Source organism: Peromyscus eremicus, chromosome 20, assembly GCF_949786415.1.
Source record: "Peromyscus eremicus chromosome 20, PerEre_H2_v1, whole genome shotgun sequence".
Classification (NCBI taxonomy): Eukaryota; Metazoa; Chordata; class Mammalia; order Rodentia; family Cricetidae; genus Peromyscus; species Peromyscus eremicus.
Window position 1 is genome coordinate 12,866,603 of NC_081436.1, and position 20,965 is coordinate 12,887,567.

Below are 20,965 nucleotides of genomic sequence, written 5' to 3' on the forward strand. Positions count from 1 at the left end.
AAATATGAGAAATTTAGGATTTCTCCTAAAGACCACACTTGTACTGTGCAGTTTTCTGCAGATTAAAATATAGCTAGCTTCAACATAGTTTGGGCTGTAAAATTATCTCAAAAATGTCTGGGACTATATTATCTGATGGTAGTGGTTTGAATGAGAATGGGCACTATAGACTCATGTATTTGAATGCTTGGTCCACAGTTGATGGAACTGTTTGGGAAGGATTAGGAGGTGTGGCCTTGTAGGAGTAGGTATGTCACTGGGGGTGGGGTTTGAGTTTCAAAATTCTATGATATCTCCAGTGTATCCCCAGTCTCTCTCTCTCTCTCTTCCCACCCCTCTCTCTGTGTCCCTCTTTCTCTGCCTTTTACACTTTTGGATAAGATTTAAGCTCTCAGCTACTGCTCCAACTCCATGCCTGCCTGTCAGCTGCCATGATGGTCATAAACTCTACTACCCTCTGGAACCATGAGATGCAAATTAAAGACTTCCCTTTATAAATTACCTTGGTCATGGGTGTCTTATAAGAGCACTAAAGTAAACAAGACACTGACTATGAAAAACAATTTCATTCAATGTTTTAGATTCTATAATTTACTCCAGTGATATGTATTCTAGAATCACGTTTGACTACATGTACTAGTGGCATATACTAGAATCAGAGCTGTTTTGTCTCAGCTCTGCTCCTAACGTGATGTGTCACATGGTGTCTTTATGATGTAGCATGAATCTTAGAGGTCTTATTAATAAAAACAAACCTGAAGCCAGGTATTGGGGTGAATGCTGGAAGATCAGAGAAGCAGAACAAGCCATAGCTACCTCACTTCACAAGTTCCTCAGCTGATCCCATTTCCTCAGACTGGAAGCCTCTCAGTCCTCATCCAGAATGAATCTCAGCTGAACTGTGCTGCTCAAAGCCTAAAAGCTTAACCGGCCAAATGCTTCTAGTTTCTGGTCCTCACGCCTTATATATCTTTCTGTTTTCTGCCTCACTCCCTGGGATTAAAGGCTCACTTTCTGGATTAAAGGCATGAGTCACCATGCCTGGCTGTTTCCAATGTGGCCTTGAACTCACAGAGATCCAGAGGGATTTATGCCTCTGGAATGCTAGGATTAAAGGCATGTGCTACCACTGCCTATCCTCTATGTTTAATATTGTGGTTGTTCTCTTCTCTGACCCCAGATAAGTTTATTAGCATGCACAATATTTTGGGGAACACAATACCACCACATTACATCACTACCATTAGCTTTGCATCGCCACAGCAAGCAGCCGAGGAAACACGGGGCTCCTCTGCCAAAGTTCCATTCTGTGATGGATTGGCTGAATTGCTTTGGTTTGTGTGAAGGCAGAAGGTCATGGCAGTAACACAGAGCCCTTCACTGTAGAGCTGACAAATGAAAGAAAAAGAGGAAGGTTCCAAGACTCTACTGTCCTCCTGAGGGCACACAATAATAACCTAAAGACCCTTAGTTGGTCCCACTTTCTAAATAGTGTTCCCTAGAAACCAAGCCTTTTCAATTAGTGGACTTTGCGCAGACGAGAGCTCAACTGTAACATATTATATTTTTACAGCTGTGGGTTATATTAGTGGCAGGAGCAATTAATTTGCTGTAGAGGAAAAAATACAGCTATTGTAATAGAGAGGATATGCTTAAGCTTTGGAGATAATCAGAACTTGGTTTCTCCATTTGCCAGGTTTGTGTATTGGAGCAAACTGCTTTAAATTCTTCAGCTCCAGTCCTTTTTTAGGAACACTCTAATAATACACTTTTAACAGAGTTTTAAGAAATAGCAATGCTTTGTATGACAAATTTGTCTTGAAGAACACTGTGTTCAATAAACACTAGAATAGTGGCTATTGTTAATACCATTGTTAAAAGTATCCGTAACTTTTAGGAGAAACTTCTGAAGTCAATCACTTAATCTCCTCTCTCTGCCTCCCTCCCTCCTTACTTTCTTCTCTTCCTTGGTTTTGTCTCTTTCTGTGTGTTAAGGTAGATATACTCAGCAAACTTAGGAAAAGGACAGCCAGAAACCAAACTTGATTTTAATATGTAAATTGTTATCTAAATATAAGTTGTTGTTGTTGCTGTTTTTTTGGTTTGTTTGTTTTGGTTTTTTTTTTTTTTTTTTGGTTTTTCGAGATGGGGTTTCTCTGTGTAGCTTTGCGCCTTTCCCAGAACTCACTTTGGAGACTAGGCTGGCCTCGAACTCACAGAGATCGGCCTGCCTCTGCCTCTCGAGTGCTGGGATTAAAGGCATATGCTAGGTATTAAAATTATTTCATCTGTACATATGTGTATGTACCTGAATACCAGATTGGAGTAAGGAGAGGAGTTCCACTTTTTATGACGTGTGTTTTATATGACAATGTGGTTACTGTTAAGTGTCCTAAATTTCTGTACGTCAGATGTATGTATGTTCTTACATAATTGCAAGGCAACCAATCTCAAGTTCAGTGTCAATTGAGAACCCTGGTGTTTGTAAAGAGCCCGTGGATGCATATACATATTAGTGACATTCGTGTGTGACACAGTCTAGGGTCACCTGGGAGGAGGGCCTCTAAGAATGACCGAGAAGTTATCTCTATCATAGTACTTGATGTGGAAGGGCCTGTACACTCTGGACAGCACTGTACTTTGTGCTTGAGGTCTTGGGTTGTATAAGTGTAGAGAGGGGAATGAGGAATGCTCACAGGCATGCATTAATTCATTATTCTTTTAGTGTAATGTGATTAGTGGCTTCAAGTGCCTGCTGCTTTGACTTCTGCAAAATGGTAGACTGTAATCTTATCCGTGAGCCAAACAGACACTTCCTGCCTTCAGTTGCTTTGGTTGGTATATTTATAGAGGCAACGGAAGTAACTAACACAATGCTATTCAATATATCAAAAATTAATGCATTTCAGAGGGACATCAAGTATTTGAATAACATAGAATAAACAGAAAATTTGTCTCCTTCCATGGGCTGGGGGGCAGTATCCCCAAACCTGCACATCCTGTAAAGGCCAAGGGTAGTAAATTCTACTGCTAATCCTGTATGTGTCTGCCACAAGCTTGTGAACTTCGTGAATGACAGAATTGAATACTTAGCTGAAGCAGTTTCTTCTGCTCGTTTTTGTGCATAAACTCTGGAAAGAGCTCCAGAAATATAATTGTTTATTTCCAAAAGGGAAGGTCTTTACAGCAGGCTATTCACAGCAGCATTTGACTCTGTGCTGTTCAGAAATTCTAGCAGCTACAGCTAGTGTCATGTAGATGAGTTCTTCTGGATGGAAGGGTGTAGAAGAGACAAGGCGAGTCATGCAAAAATTGGACTAAATGAATTTATTTTCATCAAAATATCTTTGAATGCTGCCAACAGACACAAATCCCAGAATGGTGAGCCTGTCATTCTGCAGAGAGCTGACATTTCCTAATTCATATGAGGCTTACGTGTAAGTCCTGTAAACATTCTAATATGAGAAAAATGAAGTAATCTTCACTGTCCTGAGCAAATAATACACTGGTGAGAGTTCTTATTTCTCTATCAGATAAAATATGGGTTTAATAGATGTCTCGGGGATTTTTTTATTAAATACTAGTTTACCTGAAAAAATATTTATTGGAAATTGATTATGGTCAAGAAAGTGTTAGAGTCATGTATTAAAGGTGAAAATGCATAGTTGTTTCTGATCTTGCTAAGTTCCCCATTTACCCTTTAAATGAACAGCTACAATTCTCTATTTATATGAATGGGGATTAGATTAGCTGAGACTGTTAGGCCAGTTTTATTATAATGAAGTTTATCATGAATGTGGAAGAGAATTCAGGAATTTTTTTTCCCCCAAAGAGATTCATTCACTTTGGTTTGGAAACTGATTACAGGTTGTTAACAGAAGCATAGTACAAACCATAGAAATGAAAAGGAATATTTAACATTGTGTTCCTGAGGTTGGCAGATTGATAATGGGAGTCGAAGATGACTTTGAAAATGACCTTCAAATTTCTTGTGTGAATAACTGGATAAAGCCAACATAAATGAAGGTAGTTTGGATAAGAGGAAGGTATCCCCTTGGGCTTGCCATACTGTTCAGCAAGCTGTGGAAGCAGGTAGAAATTTGTGTGTTCTCCTAACCTCCTTACTTTTGAAGTCTTGCTGCCAATGTTGTGGCTGAAGACAACAAATAAGACATGATCTGTAACATTGGAAGACAAATTATGAGTTAATCTTTGTGTACTGAATAAAGATCAGAGGTATCGGCTGGGCGGTGGTGGTGCATGCCTTTAATCCCAGCACTCGGGAGGCAGAGCCAGGCGGATCTCTGTGAGTTCGAGGCCAGCCTGGACTACCAAGTGAGTTCCAGGAAAGGCACAAAGCTACACAGAGAAAAACCAAAAAAAAAAAAAACCAAAAAAAAAAAAAAAAAAAAAAAAAAGGTTGGAGGTATCAACTGGCTTTAATATCATGACTGTCTTAAAGGCTACTGTTTTACCAGTGTTTGGCAATCTAAGCGGAAAAACATTTCCTAGACTATAGTTTCCTTCCTGTAGGCACCCACAGCTTCTTCCCTCAGCCCTGCCCTTGTATGTGTGACGGAACTTGAAGATTTTTAAATTCAATATACAGGTAGAACCATCTTAGTTCTGTGGTTAAGCAAACTAGTAGGTGAGGAAGTTTTTATGTTTTGGTTTGGTTTGGTTTTGGTTTTGGTTTTCGAGACAGGGTTTTTCTGTGTAGCCCTGGCTGTCCTGGAACTCACTCTATAGACTAGGCTGGCCTCGAACTCACAGAAATCCGCCTGCCTCTGCCTCCTGAGTGCTGTAATTAAAGGTGTGCACCACCACGGCTCGGCAGTGAGGAAAGGTCTTTATGGGGCAACCTTGGAACCTAAGCCACTCTGTCCTGTAGTAGGGGACACAGACAAAGAAACCTGTCACTCCTTAGTATGTTAGGAAGCAAGTCGGTAGAGCAAACTGGACCTGCCAGAAGAACTCCCAGGCCCTGTTCGGTAGCAGTGGCACAATTTTACAGGGGGGAGAGAGATGCCAGGTGTATAAACTGACAGTATCACTGCTCGAAGGTCTGGTGGAAGGGAAGGTTTTTATCGCAGAGATGAGGGAGAGGACAGCCGGAGGCATCTGGAAGATTCCGGAGCAGGGAGGGAAAGGAGTAGACTGAACCTGGCCAGCCATCTGGACCAGGTCACCAGAGGAGAGAGGAAGAGAGCGAGAGAGAAAGACAAAGAGAGTGTGGGCAAAGGAGACCAAGGGAGGGCATAACCAAAATAGCAGGGTCAGAAGGACAATGAGAAGCTGGGGGTAGGGAAGCCCATGGTCTGGAAGGAGTTTAGGGCAAGGAGCATGGTGTGAGCAGAGCCCACATGCAAGCATGGACTCTGAAATGTGTAAAGGGCACTTGCGATGCTGAGAGAGCCTGGAGGCCAGCATGTGCTTTGGTATGTTGATAGTCACCACAGACACCCATTTGTCCTTTCTGCCAGCCATACGGAAATGGCTCCTTCGGAAGAGGGCAACAGGGTTTCACAAGCTCCCAAGGGATGCTAGCTTTTGTCTAACTGCCAGAATTTGGACTTGACACCAGGAAATACACATGTTAATTTGTCAGAATTGTGTGAAATCTGTCCCTAGCATCGAACTTTCTGCCTTCCCGGTCTCCCAGTGTGGAATGCCTGGGGGCAATTTATAATTATTTGGAGTCCGTTGTTTTAGAAGAAAGAGGCAGGAGATTCTCGTAGAGTGATCTCCAGCAGGGATTCCTACAGCCACAGTCTGAGCCAGAGGTACCTGAAGAAGGGAATGTTTGCAACAGGCAGCAGAGATCACCTCTCTCGCTCTGATACAGTCAGCAGATGGAGTGAAAGGGAGCCATGAGTATTTCTACCTCAGTTGTTGAGTGAAGGGAGTTCTTACAATGTCTGCTGTTGCCTTTACCTCCCTCACACTTAGGAGCATCTTTAACTGCCAACACCCCATGGGCCAGGTAACAACTGTCATCATTCTGTGTATCAGGAAGCAGCCAAGAGGGGGATTCTAAAGGACCGAAATGTAAATGGATGCCTTTGGCTTCCGAGCTCATGCACTTAACCATGACACTCTACCGTCTCCAACAAACCGTGTTTGTTTACAGCTTTGAAAGAAGTTATAAAGCCCCATTTTATTTTGGTGATAATAAAAAATTTCATTAGAAAACCAAGGGCTTCTGCTGTGTAAGAAGAGCTTTCAAGGAACCCCGATTCTAACTCCCAAGGATGAGCCTCACTCCCCTCCCATATCTCTGCTCTCTCTTCTTCAAGCCCAGTCCATTGCCCCATCTTTCCTTAAGGTGAACAGGGCTCACCTGTGGTACACGGAGCCACCGCAGCATATGGAAGACAAAACCTAGGGAAAAAAAAAATCCTTCCAGTTTGGGAATGAATCAGACGAGGAGTCAGGATCTTCCTGTTAGAAAATTATCACTTCAATTTTCAGTGTGATGCCACAAAAGGTGACACTTTATCATTCTGGTACTGTGGGGGTCCTTACTTCAACTTTTTGTTTTTGTCTTTCTTTTGTGATCCCTCTATGCCTGAAATAAGGTGAAATTTATGGCTTTCCTCAGTGTCAAAATATATTGAACAACAATAATTCACAAAGTTCAGTGGTTTCAGTGGAAGCAGTTTGTTAGATAATTCCACCTATTCCAATATCCTGGCTGAGGCAAATGCAGGTTCTTTTATCCCAATCTTAATTATTAATATTAACTCTAATGTTAATAACTAATATTAACTCACAGCACACTGTAAATATGTCTGTGCACCTCCATGCATCTATATGCCTTTTACAGAATGAAAACAAATTAGAGAGGGCTGCTTCAGAATTTAAAAGGCTTCCGAGCTGGGCTGAGACAGAGCCTTATGGATAAGAAGGAACCAGCCCAGTGCCTGGAGGAGCCATTGCTGGAGCTACTGAGGTGACATTAGACAGCAAATCTCTAGAGTCCAGCCCCAGGGTGGAAGGTTGAACTGGTGTCTGAGAACAGGAAACAGTGGGTTCAAGTCCAGACAGGTGAAAATATACACGGGCTGTCTGTCGAACAGGCTGCATCAACGGCTAGGGACTGAGCAGAGCTGAAGCTTTAAGGACAGCCTGTAGATGAATCTTTAAAGGTCTTATTAATAAAATCAAACCTGGAGCCAGGTATTGGGGTGAACGCTGGAAGATCAGAGAAACAGAACAAGCCACAGCTACCTCGCCTTGCCAATTCCTCAGCTGATCCTGTTTCCTCAGACTGGAAGCCTCTGTGTTCTCATCCAAATGGGTCTCAGCTGAACTGCTTCTCGAAAGCTTGAAAGTTTAACCAGCCCTAGTTCCTGGTCCTCACGCCTTACATACCTTTCTGCTTCCTGCCATTACTTCCTGGGATTAAAGGCATGAGTCACCATGCTTGGCTGTATCCTTGAACACACAGAGATCCAGGCAGATATCTGCCTCTGGAATGCTAGGATTAAAGGCGTGTGTGCCACCATTTTCTGGCCTCTATATTTAGTGGCTGTTCTGTTCTCTGACCCCAGATAAGTTTATCAGGGTGCACAATATTTTGGGGAACACAATACCACCACAACAGCCAGGGACTCTTCTGCTTATTAGTACTTGATGCCCACGCCAGGTATCAGAGGACAGTTTGGTGTGGAGCCACGACACCACAGTGGTAGACATGTGTACTTCAAGAGGTCCACGCAGGAGAGTTGTACCCTTTCCTGGGTCTGTGTGTCTGATAAATTTTGGGGCTTGGTTTCCCTGATTTGATCTTAACATGCCCGTGTGCCCCTACAGTCTCAGTTCACCCCAATAAGCTGATAGGGTGACTTCCTTTCTATTCCCCCAAATAAGTCATTTGTAGCTTGTGGGTTCACATAGGGGCTGCAGTCATCCTCCTGCCGAAAATGTAGTCAAACTGCTTATAAAGTGGAGTTTCCTTAGACAAGGCAAAACCTGAAAATCCACCATTTAATACAGTATTGAGTAACTTCTAGTAAGGAATGCCTGATCTCAATCTCATCCTTCGGAAGCTTTGGTCAAAGTTTCCACTACATGGCTCATATAGTCCTTGGAGGAGGAGACTCAGATATGGTGTTAGTTTTTGTTCATTTCTTTAGTGGCCTTTGTGGATTTAGCCTTCACTGGGGCACAGTGTCATTCTAGGACTAGGTAGAGTCAAGGGATGTCAGTCTCCCAGAATATGCTGCGGTAAATGAAAACCTTCAGTGTTCCAGAAAACCCACTGTCTGCTTTGAGAGTGGTGTCGATCCCACGCTCTGTAATCACAAAAGCAGAGCGATTGGATCTTAATTCAGACAGAGTCAGTCCAAGGCAGGATTCCAAACACAGATAACTGCTCATCAACTGGTGTTTCCAAAGAAAGTCCCTTCCCATGTATGCTTCCAGTCCTTTGAGTAAACGTATTCAGTTGTGGTTAAAAAAATAAGCATGCAGTTTGTACTGTGACAGCATCAGCTTTTCCAAGCATCATATTAAAGTCTGCTCCCTGCCTCATACACCATCTTTGATTGTTTGTTTGCTTGTTTTTAAATTCTCTATTGTCTTTTTTTAAGCACAAAAACCCAAATGTTGAATAAAATAGGACAACAGAGAAATGGTTATGGTTCTCAATATTCTTCATTCTTTTGTAAAGGAGGACACACATAGACCACTGGGGCAAAATGAGAGCATCCTTTTAGCACAGGCTAGAGGCTGAACTCCTTCCTATCCCATCCCCAAATAATAATTGCCAAAAGCCTTTAAAGGAGAAAAATCACACCCCTGTTATTACACAGACCTGTTGTGTCTTATGAAGAATAATAGTTCAATATATATTTATTAAAATAAATAATGTGGAGTGAAAGTCATATTTATATGCATTTCTTGTTACGAATTTTACATTTTCTGGTGGTGGGGATTGTTGTGGACTATTATTTTAAGGTGTGTTACTTTGGTTTATGTTGCATTTGTTTAACTCCGTGAACCTGTATTAATGTGCCTGTCTAAAACACCTGATTGGTGGAATAAAGAACTGAACAGCCAATAGCAAGGCAGGAGAGAGAGATAGGTGGGGCTGACAGGCAGAGAGATTAAATAGAAGGAGAAATCTGGGAGGAGGAGAAAAAAAAGAGATGGCATTAAAAGAAAAGAAAGAAGTAACCAGAGAAGGAAGAGGACTCCATGAGTCAGCCACCCAGCTTCACAGCAAGCCATGGAAGAAGAGTAAGATTTACAGAAGTAAGAGAATGAGAAAAGCCTGGGGCAAAAGATAGATGGGACTAATTTAAAGTTAAGGAAATACTAAGCTAAGGCTGGGCATTTAAGTAAGAATAAGCCTCTGTGTGTGATTTATTTGAGAGCTGGGTGGTGGACCCCCAAAAGAGTAAAATACCAACAACGACAGGGGATCAAACTCAGGACCTTGTGCCTGCTGGGAAAATTCAGTACCAGTGAACCACACCTCCAATGTCTCTTCTGCATGTAAAAGCCTTACCTTTGTTTCTCAGGGGTTGGGATGCAATTTGTAGGTCATAAAACCCTTGCTATAAATGGAATCACTACAATACTAAAACAGGGAGTAGGTTCCAGTAGTATTTGCTTAATATTTCTATAAATAAGTAGGTAGTCTAGCTCACCAAAGCCACATAAAATAACGTCTTAAGTACTTTTGACATAGGAGGTGTTTAAGGATTGCCGTTTTGTGCTACTGCGCTGGCTGCCCACTTCTCTTTTCAGTGACACTGTGTCTATAAAACATCACATTTAGTTCCAATGTTAAATTTGCAGGGTGACAAATGAATTTCTTGATGAAGACAGTAGTGTAAATTTTAAACAAATGTTTTAGTTTCAGTTGTCTGGCATATGATATATTTTAAGAGAGAAAAATTTTCATTCTGATAACCAATTTACCACAATTTTGGAAATGAAATTTTGTTAGTAATACAGCATATCACAGGGAAAGATAAACACATCACAAATTCAATCCATCACTAGTTTTAAAATGCTGTACTTACTTGTATGGCTCTTTTATTTAGAAATGATGTGCCTCGCTCTATAATTATACTTATGAAGAATACAGCAATACATAATAAGTAAGTTTCTTTTCACGCAAGTGTTTTCATCTGTTAGACTTTTATCTGAATGTGCTTTTGTGTTGGTTTAGAAAGGTGTCAGAGGTCTCTGGACCACAAGAAGCTGTGCTGCTGGTCAGTCTGGCATATCTCATAAGTAAGGACTTGTCGTGAGCAGTATATATTTTGGATCCTCTGTGTTCTGGCCTAAAGTGCAGGTGCACCGAGCATAGCAGCATCTTTTTTTTTTTTTTTTTTTTTTAGTGTTTCAAGACAGGGTTTCTCTGTGTAGCTTTGGCACCTGTCCTGGAACTCACTCTGTAGCCTAGGCTGGCCTCGAACTCACAGAGATCTGCCTGCCTCTGCCTCGGCCTCCTGAGTGCTGGGATTAAAGGCATGCACCACCACCACCCAGCTATGCAGCAGCATTTCTTATCCAGTGTCCTTTATAAACCTCGGCACAGTCACACTGAGCTCAAAGGAGGCAATCTGGTTTTACCAGGAATTGTAACAAATTTGCGTTTGCATGTATTAATCTCTTTAGGCACACTGGTATCAAGTTGGAGGCCACTTAGTTTCCATGTAGCCTAAAAGAAAGTAGGAAATAGAAATTGGATTTGTTACAGTTTTTCCAAACTGGGTCTCCCCCCACTCCCCCACCTCCATTTTGCTTGTAGAGTGCTATAATTTTCTAGAAGAGAGAAGACAAGAGACAGGGAATGTACCAGGGTAGGTGATCAGTCATAAGCTCTAGGAACTGTGGAAAGGCTTTTTATATGAGGCAGGCCACTCTTCTGGCTGGTGCCCTGATACTGGGGACTTTTAGTCCCTTCTCCAAGCCTGGGGCTCCTGGAGGAAGTTTTATTTTTAAGAACAAACCAATGTTGTATGTGTGCCTGAACATACGTGGTCATCCTTGCATGTGTGTGTGCGTGATGTATGTGCATGTGTCTGCAGATGCACGTGTCTGTGTGCACATTTGGAGACCACAGAAGGTCAGTATTTTATTCCATCTTTGCCTTATTCACTTGAGAAAGGGTCTCTCACTGGAACTTGAGTTAGGTTGGCAAAGGGCAATTCTCCCGTCTCCATAGCAGGTACAAGAGGCCAAACTCTGGTTTTTACCTGGGTGCTGACATTTGAACTCAGGCTCAGGCTTGCCCTGAAAGTACTCTTTCCTGATGAACCATCTCTCCAGCCTGGAAAGTTTTAATCATATGGGATTCTTGGTTTTACTGTCCCTGGTTTGGTAATGTGACAGCCACGGAATCACAGTCACATGGCAGGAAAGGGCTGAAGTACCTGTCTAGAATGTTGAAACTCCTACCAGGGCTTCAACAGAGGGTCAAAGTGACAACATGAGGTTTACCATACCTATGACTCACTCTGCCCTGCCTTTTTTACCTTCAATCTAGTTAGAAACCCATTTTGTTTTTCTTTTACCCCTAACTACACCATCCATGGGGCACCATGAGCCTCATCCAGTTACCATCTCTATTCCTACAACAGCATGTGGTCTGGACACAGTGTATCCCTGGGGCAAATCCAATCAGGTTTTGCCTACATCAAATTACATCCTTACCTCAAAAAAGAATAAGCTAGTTTATTCTGGATCCAAGTATGAATAGCTGTGCCCCAAGAATATAGATTTGTGTCACCCCAAGACCCCAAATTCCATGTTCCAACATGGTTAAGAGTTTCATTCAGTTTTTATAGTAACAGAACAGAGCTATAACATCAAGGCACTTTTAAAATCCTTCGGTGGGAGCATCAGATAGGCAGGTTACAGCTAGACAGGAAGATCTGTTAGAGGCCTCCAATGTTATCTGACAGAATTCTCAGCCTTAGGGTAGGTGGAAGTTCATTTCAGAAGGATTTATCTGATAATCACAGGATGATAGGTAAGACTCTGAGGTGGGTAAGGAATGGAATGGCTATAAAGGGACCTGATGAGCTGGAGATAATTTGGCTCCAGGCCTGAAATAGTCCAAGGCTTCTTAATCACTAAGTTCTAATCAGTTTATGGCCCTTGTAGAATCCTTCAGTTTCAAGGCTACCATTGACCCTTGGTGTCCAACCCCAGGGCTGTGACTATCATGAGCGTATTTGACCCTTCTGTCATAAATATTCTTTCACTGCATATCTTTTCCACTTCTCACTCATTCCTAGCTTCAGAGAAAATAACTCTGTAATAAACACTAGCTCCTGCTGATACTTATTGCTTAGCACTGCCACACTGTGCTAAGAGCTTTTCATGCTTTGAATCACCCAACGTTGCTTCCTTCAATCTAGCACAGTGCAGACTTCTGTATCTAATAATCACTTTAAAAATTCATTGTATGTATTTACCATGCATAGTATTTTGTTGCAGAAAGATAGTTTATTACAAATATGTAATGTACATTGAGTGTGTATATCTTCCTCACAACGCAGATTTTCACTGGATGACATGAGTGAGCCCATAGATAACTCAGTGTCATGACCTAAATTAAAAAGAAGTGAATTTCGCACTTCAGCTTTCCATTATTTGGAGTTAACATTTCCCACTTCAATCCTACAGTTGGAATTAACAGACAATTTTAAACAACATATGTGAACACACAATACAACTATTATGTATTGAACATTTGGCCCGTGCTTTGTTTGATTTGGTTTGGCTTTCATTGCTTGACAGTACTGACAAAGGTTTGAACTCAGGCCCTTGCACATGATAGGCAAGCACTTACCATTGAGCTGTACAGCCTATTCTGCACCATTACTAATATACATATGATTTTTAAAATTATATCATTACTTTGAGTTGTCAAGTGAAGAAACACTAAGTTTCAAAGTGATTAGGTAGCTTGCTTAAGGTAGCAGTCAGTTGATTTAAACTGAATTGCTTAAATAACAATAATACAATGCATGTGAATGAAATTATGGAGTCATAGAGCATGTTCAGTATGGGATGGAGAATTTTGTCTGTGACTTTTGTAGTGTGGCGTTATGTCCAGAGCTTTGTGTATACTATATACTATGTAGTATGGGTGTAGCATGAGTGTAATAACTGTATAGAATGCGTGTACTATGCATGTAACATGTGTATAGCCCACATTTATGTGTTTAACATGTGTGTAGTATATGTAGCATATGGAATAGAGGATTTTGTCTCCTGTGACTTTGTGGTATGGTATCACATCCATAGTGATGCTACTTTACATATGGCAAAAGGGGCATTTTCATACCGAGTCAACATCACAATATACTGCTGAGGGTAGGTTATAAATTGACGACATTGAATGTCATCGCATGGACCCTTGAAAGCAGGAGAGAAAGGCAGAAGATGAAATCAGTGATACACAGTCATGGAGGTCGGCTATTCCAGGCTTGAGGGTCATGCCCAGCCTGCTGGCTTGATGTTCCAGTTCAGCTATGAGGAACTGTAGGCAGAGTGCCTACCCAACCCTGCTGAGAATTGGATCTGCAGAGTTAATCAACAGTGAATGTTATTTTAACTATTTATGTTGATGAGAATTCATTATAAAAGCATGAGGAAACTAAAGCATATTATAACTAGCTAAAAGTGGGTGTTAGTATAATAAGTTAGTTGTCTGAAAGTAGCTTTTAACTCTAGGATTGCTTGAAGAATAGAGGGATTTTAAGGAGCTTGTTTAAAAACAAATAAACAAAAAAACAATGTAGACTGTTTTGAACAGATTTGGTGAGTTGAGAAATTCATTCTGCTCAATCATAGGAAATACTGAGAAAAGGCTCGGTGTCAGGCAAGTGTGGGCAAGAAGAAGACTTGCCATGTACCTCTCGATAATCCTCAGCATGTGATCCAGATATCACAAAATACATTTCAAGGCCATCATTGATGCCTGGTGTCTGGTTCCAGGGCTGTGACTATCCTGAGCACATTTTACCATTCTGCTGTAAATATTCTTTCATTGTGCATCTTCCTCACTTCTCACCACACAAAAGCCTCCTGGAAAACAGTCTGTGACTGTTAGGTCACTCACTTATCTCAGCTGGAGCCAAAATATAAATGTGACTCATCCAGGAAGGATCTGGGTAGGAGCCTTATGCCTGCAACATAGCAGGATAGCCACCAAGGTTTTCAGCAAATTGAAACACCACTGGTGAGAAGGAAAGACATTGCCTACAATGAGAGACTGGTAGGCTTCTAAGTCCTGCTGGTGAGATGCAGGTGCACTCAGACGCCTTTGTTGGAAGAAGCTGGAGTAGTCTATCCGTAAAATTTTTCCTAATAGAAAGAAGGCACAGTTTCAGAGCAAATATAACTTATATTGATATTTGCACAACTCCTAAGATTTTAACTGCCCATTTCCTCACATTTTCCCCCCATGAAGATAGTAAGACTCCAATTGGTTGCACATATACCAGATTATCGAGAATGATTTGTTCTTTCTAGGGCATAAACCATCCTTGGGCTGAGTCTACCTGTGTCGTCCTTAGGATGCACAGAAGGATCTTGACTGTATGGTTTGTCATAGGATACATGTTTAGAGCACCAGGATGGCTTTCTGGAGGATTGGCAAGGATTCCTCTCTTTTTCCTTGCAGGCAGAGAACTGTGTAGTTCAGCTGCATCTCAAAATAGCTGATGCAATTACTTTGTAAAAAGACAAAGTTTCTTTTGGCATGCAGCTCTGGAGATTCCAATCTAAGACCTTGGTACTGGGCTTTTTGGCAACAGGAGACAATGAAGGTGGGTTGTCTTGTCAAGGAAGCCTCTACTTCCAACCTATATCTCACCAGCTAGGAGGCAAGGAACTGGAGGGATTTTGGTCCCACTATCCTTTTTGAGAATGAACTCTCTATGACCTTTACTCTCTCCACATCCCAGCTCTAAAAACTCCTCCCAGTAGTGTATGGATCAAGCCTATAACAATTGGAATTCAGGGGAACATTTCTCCAAAGCATAGCAGGAGCCACGTATACATCCCATATATTCCTAGTTGGCATTGCTCTTGGTGTCCTTTAAAAGTATATGAACATAAATAAAATGGAGAACTGTAGAGAGACAGTTTGAGTAGAGATTTTATTTTGCTGAATTGAGCCTATGCATTTTATCCTTGATTATGTATATTGAATGCCTGGTACATATAGCTCTTAAACTGTGGGTTGACCAAAACTTTGTGTCAAGTTTTGCTTTTATAGAACCTAGCAGTTTGAAAGAAAAAGCATAAAAATTGTTTTTAAAAATAATTTAAGGATGATTATATGCTAATCCACATGGTTCAGACTTTAATAGTACACAGCAGTAACTCTGACCTTGCAATAAATGTAATAAATGGAACTTCACTGAAAGGTGTAGGCAGTTCGAAGCAAAAGAGTCACAACAGACAAGCTGTAATCTGTTGAACTGGGAATGGGCAGGCAGAGGAGACAAGGACAAATGAATAACCATTTGATGAACGGAGGGGAAAATGCTGGGAATCAGGCTTTCTGATGGATGGAAGCATAGACTTTGCAAGAGAAAGCTTTGTTGTATTACATTATGTTACTTGTATGTTAGACAACAAGAGGGACGTGAAGATTCTGAGACAGACGCCTGACCTATTACCTATGACATTAGGGGAAGTGTGGATCTGAGGACAAACTAAACGGTGAGGCTAGGACTGCATTCTGTAGGGAAGAACTCAATAATAGTGGGCTCTTTATGCGATTATATGAAATAAAGATATAGTAATTTATATAATTCCTTACTATAAATCTAAATGGGCTAACTGTGATTTTTTTGTTGTAGAGGAATTCCAGGCAGGAAATGTGGCACAATCATACTAACAGCAGAGGAGCTAAATTGCTGCAGGGTAAGTAAATATTTTTTTTATTTAAAAATATCTTACTAGTTTTTGAGAATTCCATGCAATGTATTTTGATCATATTCACTCCCTTACTGATCCACATCCTATTCTTTACACACCCAATTCTATGTCCACTTTAAAAAGAAAAAAACAAAAATCAAACCAAAAAAGCATCCAGTCTGATTGGTGCTGCCCTTATACTTTCAGTTCCGTGGCCACCCACTGGAGGGTGGTGGACATACCAACAGTCGCATCATTTAAAAAAATAAGATTGTTGGTGTCTCAGGAGCTATCAATTGCTCTAGCTCCTCAACGAAGAGTTGAGACTTTGTGCCAGTTTTCCATGTTTAAGCTGGGATTTTGTCTGGCTTGAGCTTGAGCAAGCCTTGTGCATGCTGCCACACTACTGTGAGTTCATAGGTGAAACTAGCCTGTTTTGTCCAGAAAATAGTTTCCTTGTAGTCTTCTATCACCTCTGGCTCTTATAATTTTTTGTCCTATCTTCCATGGTGATCCCTGAGCCTCGGGGAGGAGAGGTTATGATGCAGATGTTCCATTTAGGGCTGAGAACTCTATAATCTCTCATTCTCTCTACCTTGATCATGTGTAGTTTCTATATTAGTCTCCATATCCTTCAGAAGGGAACTTTTCATGAGATTTGAGAGATGAAGTAATCTATGGTTCTAATAATAAGTTGTTAGAAGTTAAATACTATGATTATATAGCAGAATCATAGTGGTTCTGTCACCCCCAAGGCCTATACCTGTCTAGCTATGGGTTTTGGGCCCCAGTAACAGTGCCAGGAATGGGTTTCTCCTTGTGGAGCAGGCCTTAAAGCCAGACATATAGTGGTTGGTTTTTCCCACGATATTCTTACTACTATTGCACTGGAGGACATGTCTTGATAGGCTGATCATTATTGTAGCTTTAGAGTTCATAGCTAGGTAAGGCTGATGATTACATCCATAGTACCTTCCATCACTATGAAAGCTAGCCAATAGGGATGAAGTCTCCAGGAGAGCACCAGCTTCGTTACTCCATGTATAACTTTAGTGGGTGGCATTTTTGCAGTAGGGTGTTACTGTCAAGTTCCGGGGCATAACCAAAAGCCCTAGCAATACCTTGCAATGTACATGGGTCTATGGGACCTCACTAGATAAGCACTCCAAAAGAGGCAACCCTTTTCTTTATTTTTTATATTTATTTATTTAGTTTTGGTGATGGGCTTTTTATTTGTTATCCTGTTGTGTCTAGTGTGATAATCTCATTTGAAGTTTTTTATGCATGTGTATGTGTACATTTTAAGAAAGTTTAAGTATGACTGTTATAAGAGGACTTTAGTGTTGATTGTCTTTTCCCACGTTCCCTTCTCTACCTTCACCCCATTTAACCCTTCCTGTGCCATTTTCCCTGCTACCCCTTTATACAACACATTCTGTCTCTCATCCCTTGAAAGCTCCTCCTCATGGCCTCTTAGTAATTCCCTGACCTAGATGAGTATTCCAGATAAAACACACATATCTGAAGATTCAGTGTTAACATCCTCAGATGAGAGAAAGCACATGACATCTGTCTTCCTGGGCCTCTGTTACCTCATTCAGAATGACCATTTCTAATTCCATTCATTTGCCTGCAGATTTAATGGTTTCATTTTCCCTAACACCTGAATAATATTTCATGTTGTAAGTATACTACATTCTCATATCTATTCAATAGTTGATGGTCATTTAGAGTGTTTCAATTTCTGGATTATTATAAATAGAAAACTCCATGCCCTTTCTTTCTCTCTTCTCTTTAAAAACAAAAACAAGCAAACAAAACCAAGAAACCCAAACACACACACACACACACACACACACACACACACACACATACACACACATACTCCCAAAACCACAAAAACACAAAATTGGAAACCAAATGCACAAACAATGACCAAAAGACAAAAAATGCCCCAAACAAAGAAATAGAGACAAAAAGTCCACACAAATGCCATTGGGTTCATTTTGTATTGACCATCTACTGCTGCGCATGGGGTCTGGCCTTACGTGTAGTTAGTATACCCAGCAGAGACCACATTGTCCAGTTGTGGGTCTCTGTTAGTTCCCATCTACTGCAGGAGGGGGCATCTCTGTTGATGGCTGAGCAAGGCACTGAACTATGGGTATAGAAGAACATCACTAGGAGTCATATTGTTGCTGTGCTCCTTTAGCAGAAAAATAGTATTTGTTTTCCTCCGAGGGTTATGGCCCAACATGTCTCAGGTTCTTGTGTATGCTAACAGTATCAGGGATGGGTTCTATATGAATGGGCCTTAAATCTAATCAGAGAATGGTTGGTTACTCCCATAACATTTATGGCACTCTTGGCCCCAGCATATCTCACAGGCAGGTCACCATTGTACATCACAGCATTTGTAGCTGGGTTGATGGTTACCTTTGTTATCTGGTAGCTTGAAGAGTACATTCCAGTACCATGAATGCCAGTCAGTAGGGGGTGAAGCCTTTAGTTAGGTACCAGCTCAATTTCTCCATGTTCAAATGTTATTTTCAGTAGTAGGGCCTTGTCATTAGTTTCTAGATGGCAACCAATAACCTTGGCAGTAGTCTGTGATTTTGGGGAGTTTCCACAGGGCCCTTTGGCCAACAACTCAATTAGATGTAATCCATTCCTGGCACTGGAGATTTTACTTGGTGGCATAAGATGTTGAGTTTGGGCATTCTCTCTCTCCCATTATTTGGTGATTCCATTTACATTTCTTTCACATACATATGTATGTTAGGAAGCTTCTTCAGTCTCAGATTTTATATGGCCCCTCAAATAGCCTTAACTGTTAGTTGTTTCTCCCCATATTCTCTCCCTTATTCCTCTCTTCTATCCCCTTCTAAATCTTCCCACTCCAGTTACTTGCCTGTCCATTCATAACAATATATTCTGTTTCTCCTTCCAGAGGAGATCTCCTCCTTCCTAGTCCCCTAATATGCACCTAACCTCATGGATTGTAGCACAAATATTGATGGCTTAGAAGCTAACATCTACATATGAGAGAAAACAGACCATATTTTTCTCTTTGAGCTTGTGTTACTTTACTCAGGATGACATTTTTTTTTTTGGCTCCATCCATTTACCTGTCAATTTCATAATTTCACTTTTAAGTTTTAATTCCATTGTATAAATGTAGTATGTTTTCATTATCCATGTATCAGTTGATGGACATCTAGACTGTTTCCGATTTCTGGCTATTATGAATAGAGCAACAGTGAACATTTATGAGCAAGTATCTAGATTTATTTTTATACATTTTAGATACTAAGCCTCTATCAGACATAAAATTTGTAAAGATCTTTTTCTATTTCCTAGCCTGCTGCTTTGCTTGAATGATAGTGTTCTTTGCCTACAGCAAGTTTTTTCAATTTCATGAAGTCCATTTATTAACTGTTAGTGCCTGGGCTATCATTGTCCTGTTCAGAAAATTTTCTCCTGTGTAAATGAGTTCAAGGCTACATCCCATGTTCTCTTCTATCAGATTCAGTATATCTGGCCTTTGATTGATTTGGAGTTGAATTATGTGCAGGGTGGTAGGTATGAATCTATTGGCTTTCTTCTACATTCAGTCATCCAGTTACACCAGCATTTGTTAATTATGCCCTTTTTATCCAGTGTGTATTTCTGGCTTCTTTATAAAAAAAAAATCAGGTGTTTGTAGGTTTGTGGACTCATGTCTGGGTCTTAGTTCAATTCCATTGATCAACATGTCTGTTTTTATGCCAACAGCATGTTGTTTTTATTGCTATATCTTTGTAGTAATCTTGAAATCTGGGTTGGTGATACCTCCAGGAATCCTTGTATCATTCAGAATTGTGTTAGCTGTCCTGTAATATGTATTTTTTAATGTATATATTTCCTTATGAATCTGAAAAGCATCCTTTCAACTTCTGTGGATAATTGTGTTGGAATTTTGATGGAGATTGCATTGAACCTGTATTTGCTTTTGCTAGGACAGCCATTTCCACAGTATTAATCCTACTGATCCTTGAGCATGGGTATGTTTTCATATTCTGATGGCTCCTTCAATATTTTTTAATATCTCAAAGTGTTTGTTTGTTTGTTTGTGTGTTTGTTTTTAATATGAGTCATTTACTTGCTGGGTTAGAATTATCCCAAAATATATTTTTTTTCTTTTTGAGACAATTGTGAAAGGTACTGCTTTTTTGTTGCAAGTTTGTATCAGCTGTAGAAGTTTCCTGGTGGAATTTTAGGGTCACTTATGTGTACTATCATATCATCAAATAATGATACTTTGACTTCTTCCTCTGCTGTTTGAATCTCTTTGATCTCTTCCTTCAGTTGTCCTTATGCTCTAGCTAAGACTTCAAGTACTATGTTGAATATGTATGGAGAGAGTGGAATTCTTATCTTGTTCCTGATTTGGTGAAATGCTTCTAGTTTCTTTTGTTTCAGGTTGATGTTAGCTGTAGGTTTGCTATAAGTTGTCTTTATTAGGTTGAGGCCTGTCCCCTGTATTCCTAGTCTTTCCAGGACTTTTATCATGAAGGTATGTTAGATTTTTTTCAAAAGCTTCTTTTTGTTCTGTACATTTAATGTCTTTTTTGTTTTTGTCTTTCAGTCCGTTTATGTGGCAAACTGCATCTAGTGATTACGTATGTTGAATAATCCCTGCATCTCTGAGATTTAGCCAACTTCATCCTTGTGAATAATCTTTTCGATGCATTCTTGGATTTTTGTTTACCAGTATTTATTGAGATTTTTTTCCATTTATGTTCACTATGGATATAGATCTATAATATTCTTTCTTTCTTTCTTTTTTATTTCCTTTTTGATGGGTCTTTGCATAGTTTAAGTATCAGGTTAATAGTGGCCTCATAAAAAGAATTAGGAAATGTTCCTTCAGTTTATATTTTGTGGAATGATTTGAGCAGTATTGGTGTGAATTCTTCTTTGAAGATCTGCTAGAATTCTCACTGAATCCATCTGATCTTGGGCTTTGTTGGAAACTTCCAATAACTGCTTCTATTTCACTAGCAGTTATGGGTGTGTTTAAATT

General features: G+C 40.4%; 1 protein-coding gene across 1 annotated transcript in view; it reads left to right on the plus strand.

Annotated features, from left to right (window-relative positions):
* The window catches only part of Cpne8 (copine 8), a 186,196-nt gene that overhangs the window by 75,828 nt on the left and 89,403 nt on the right, over nt 1-20,965 (plus strand). Inside the window, exon 8 of the mRNA XM_059247993.1 lies at nt 15,843-15,906. Within this exon, the coding sequence (XP_059103976.1) occupies nt 15,843-15,906 (64 nt within the window). The remainder of the gene's footprint in view (nt 1-15,842; nt 15,907-20,965) is intronic.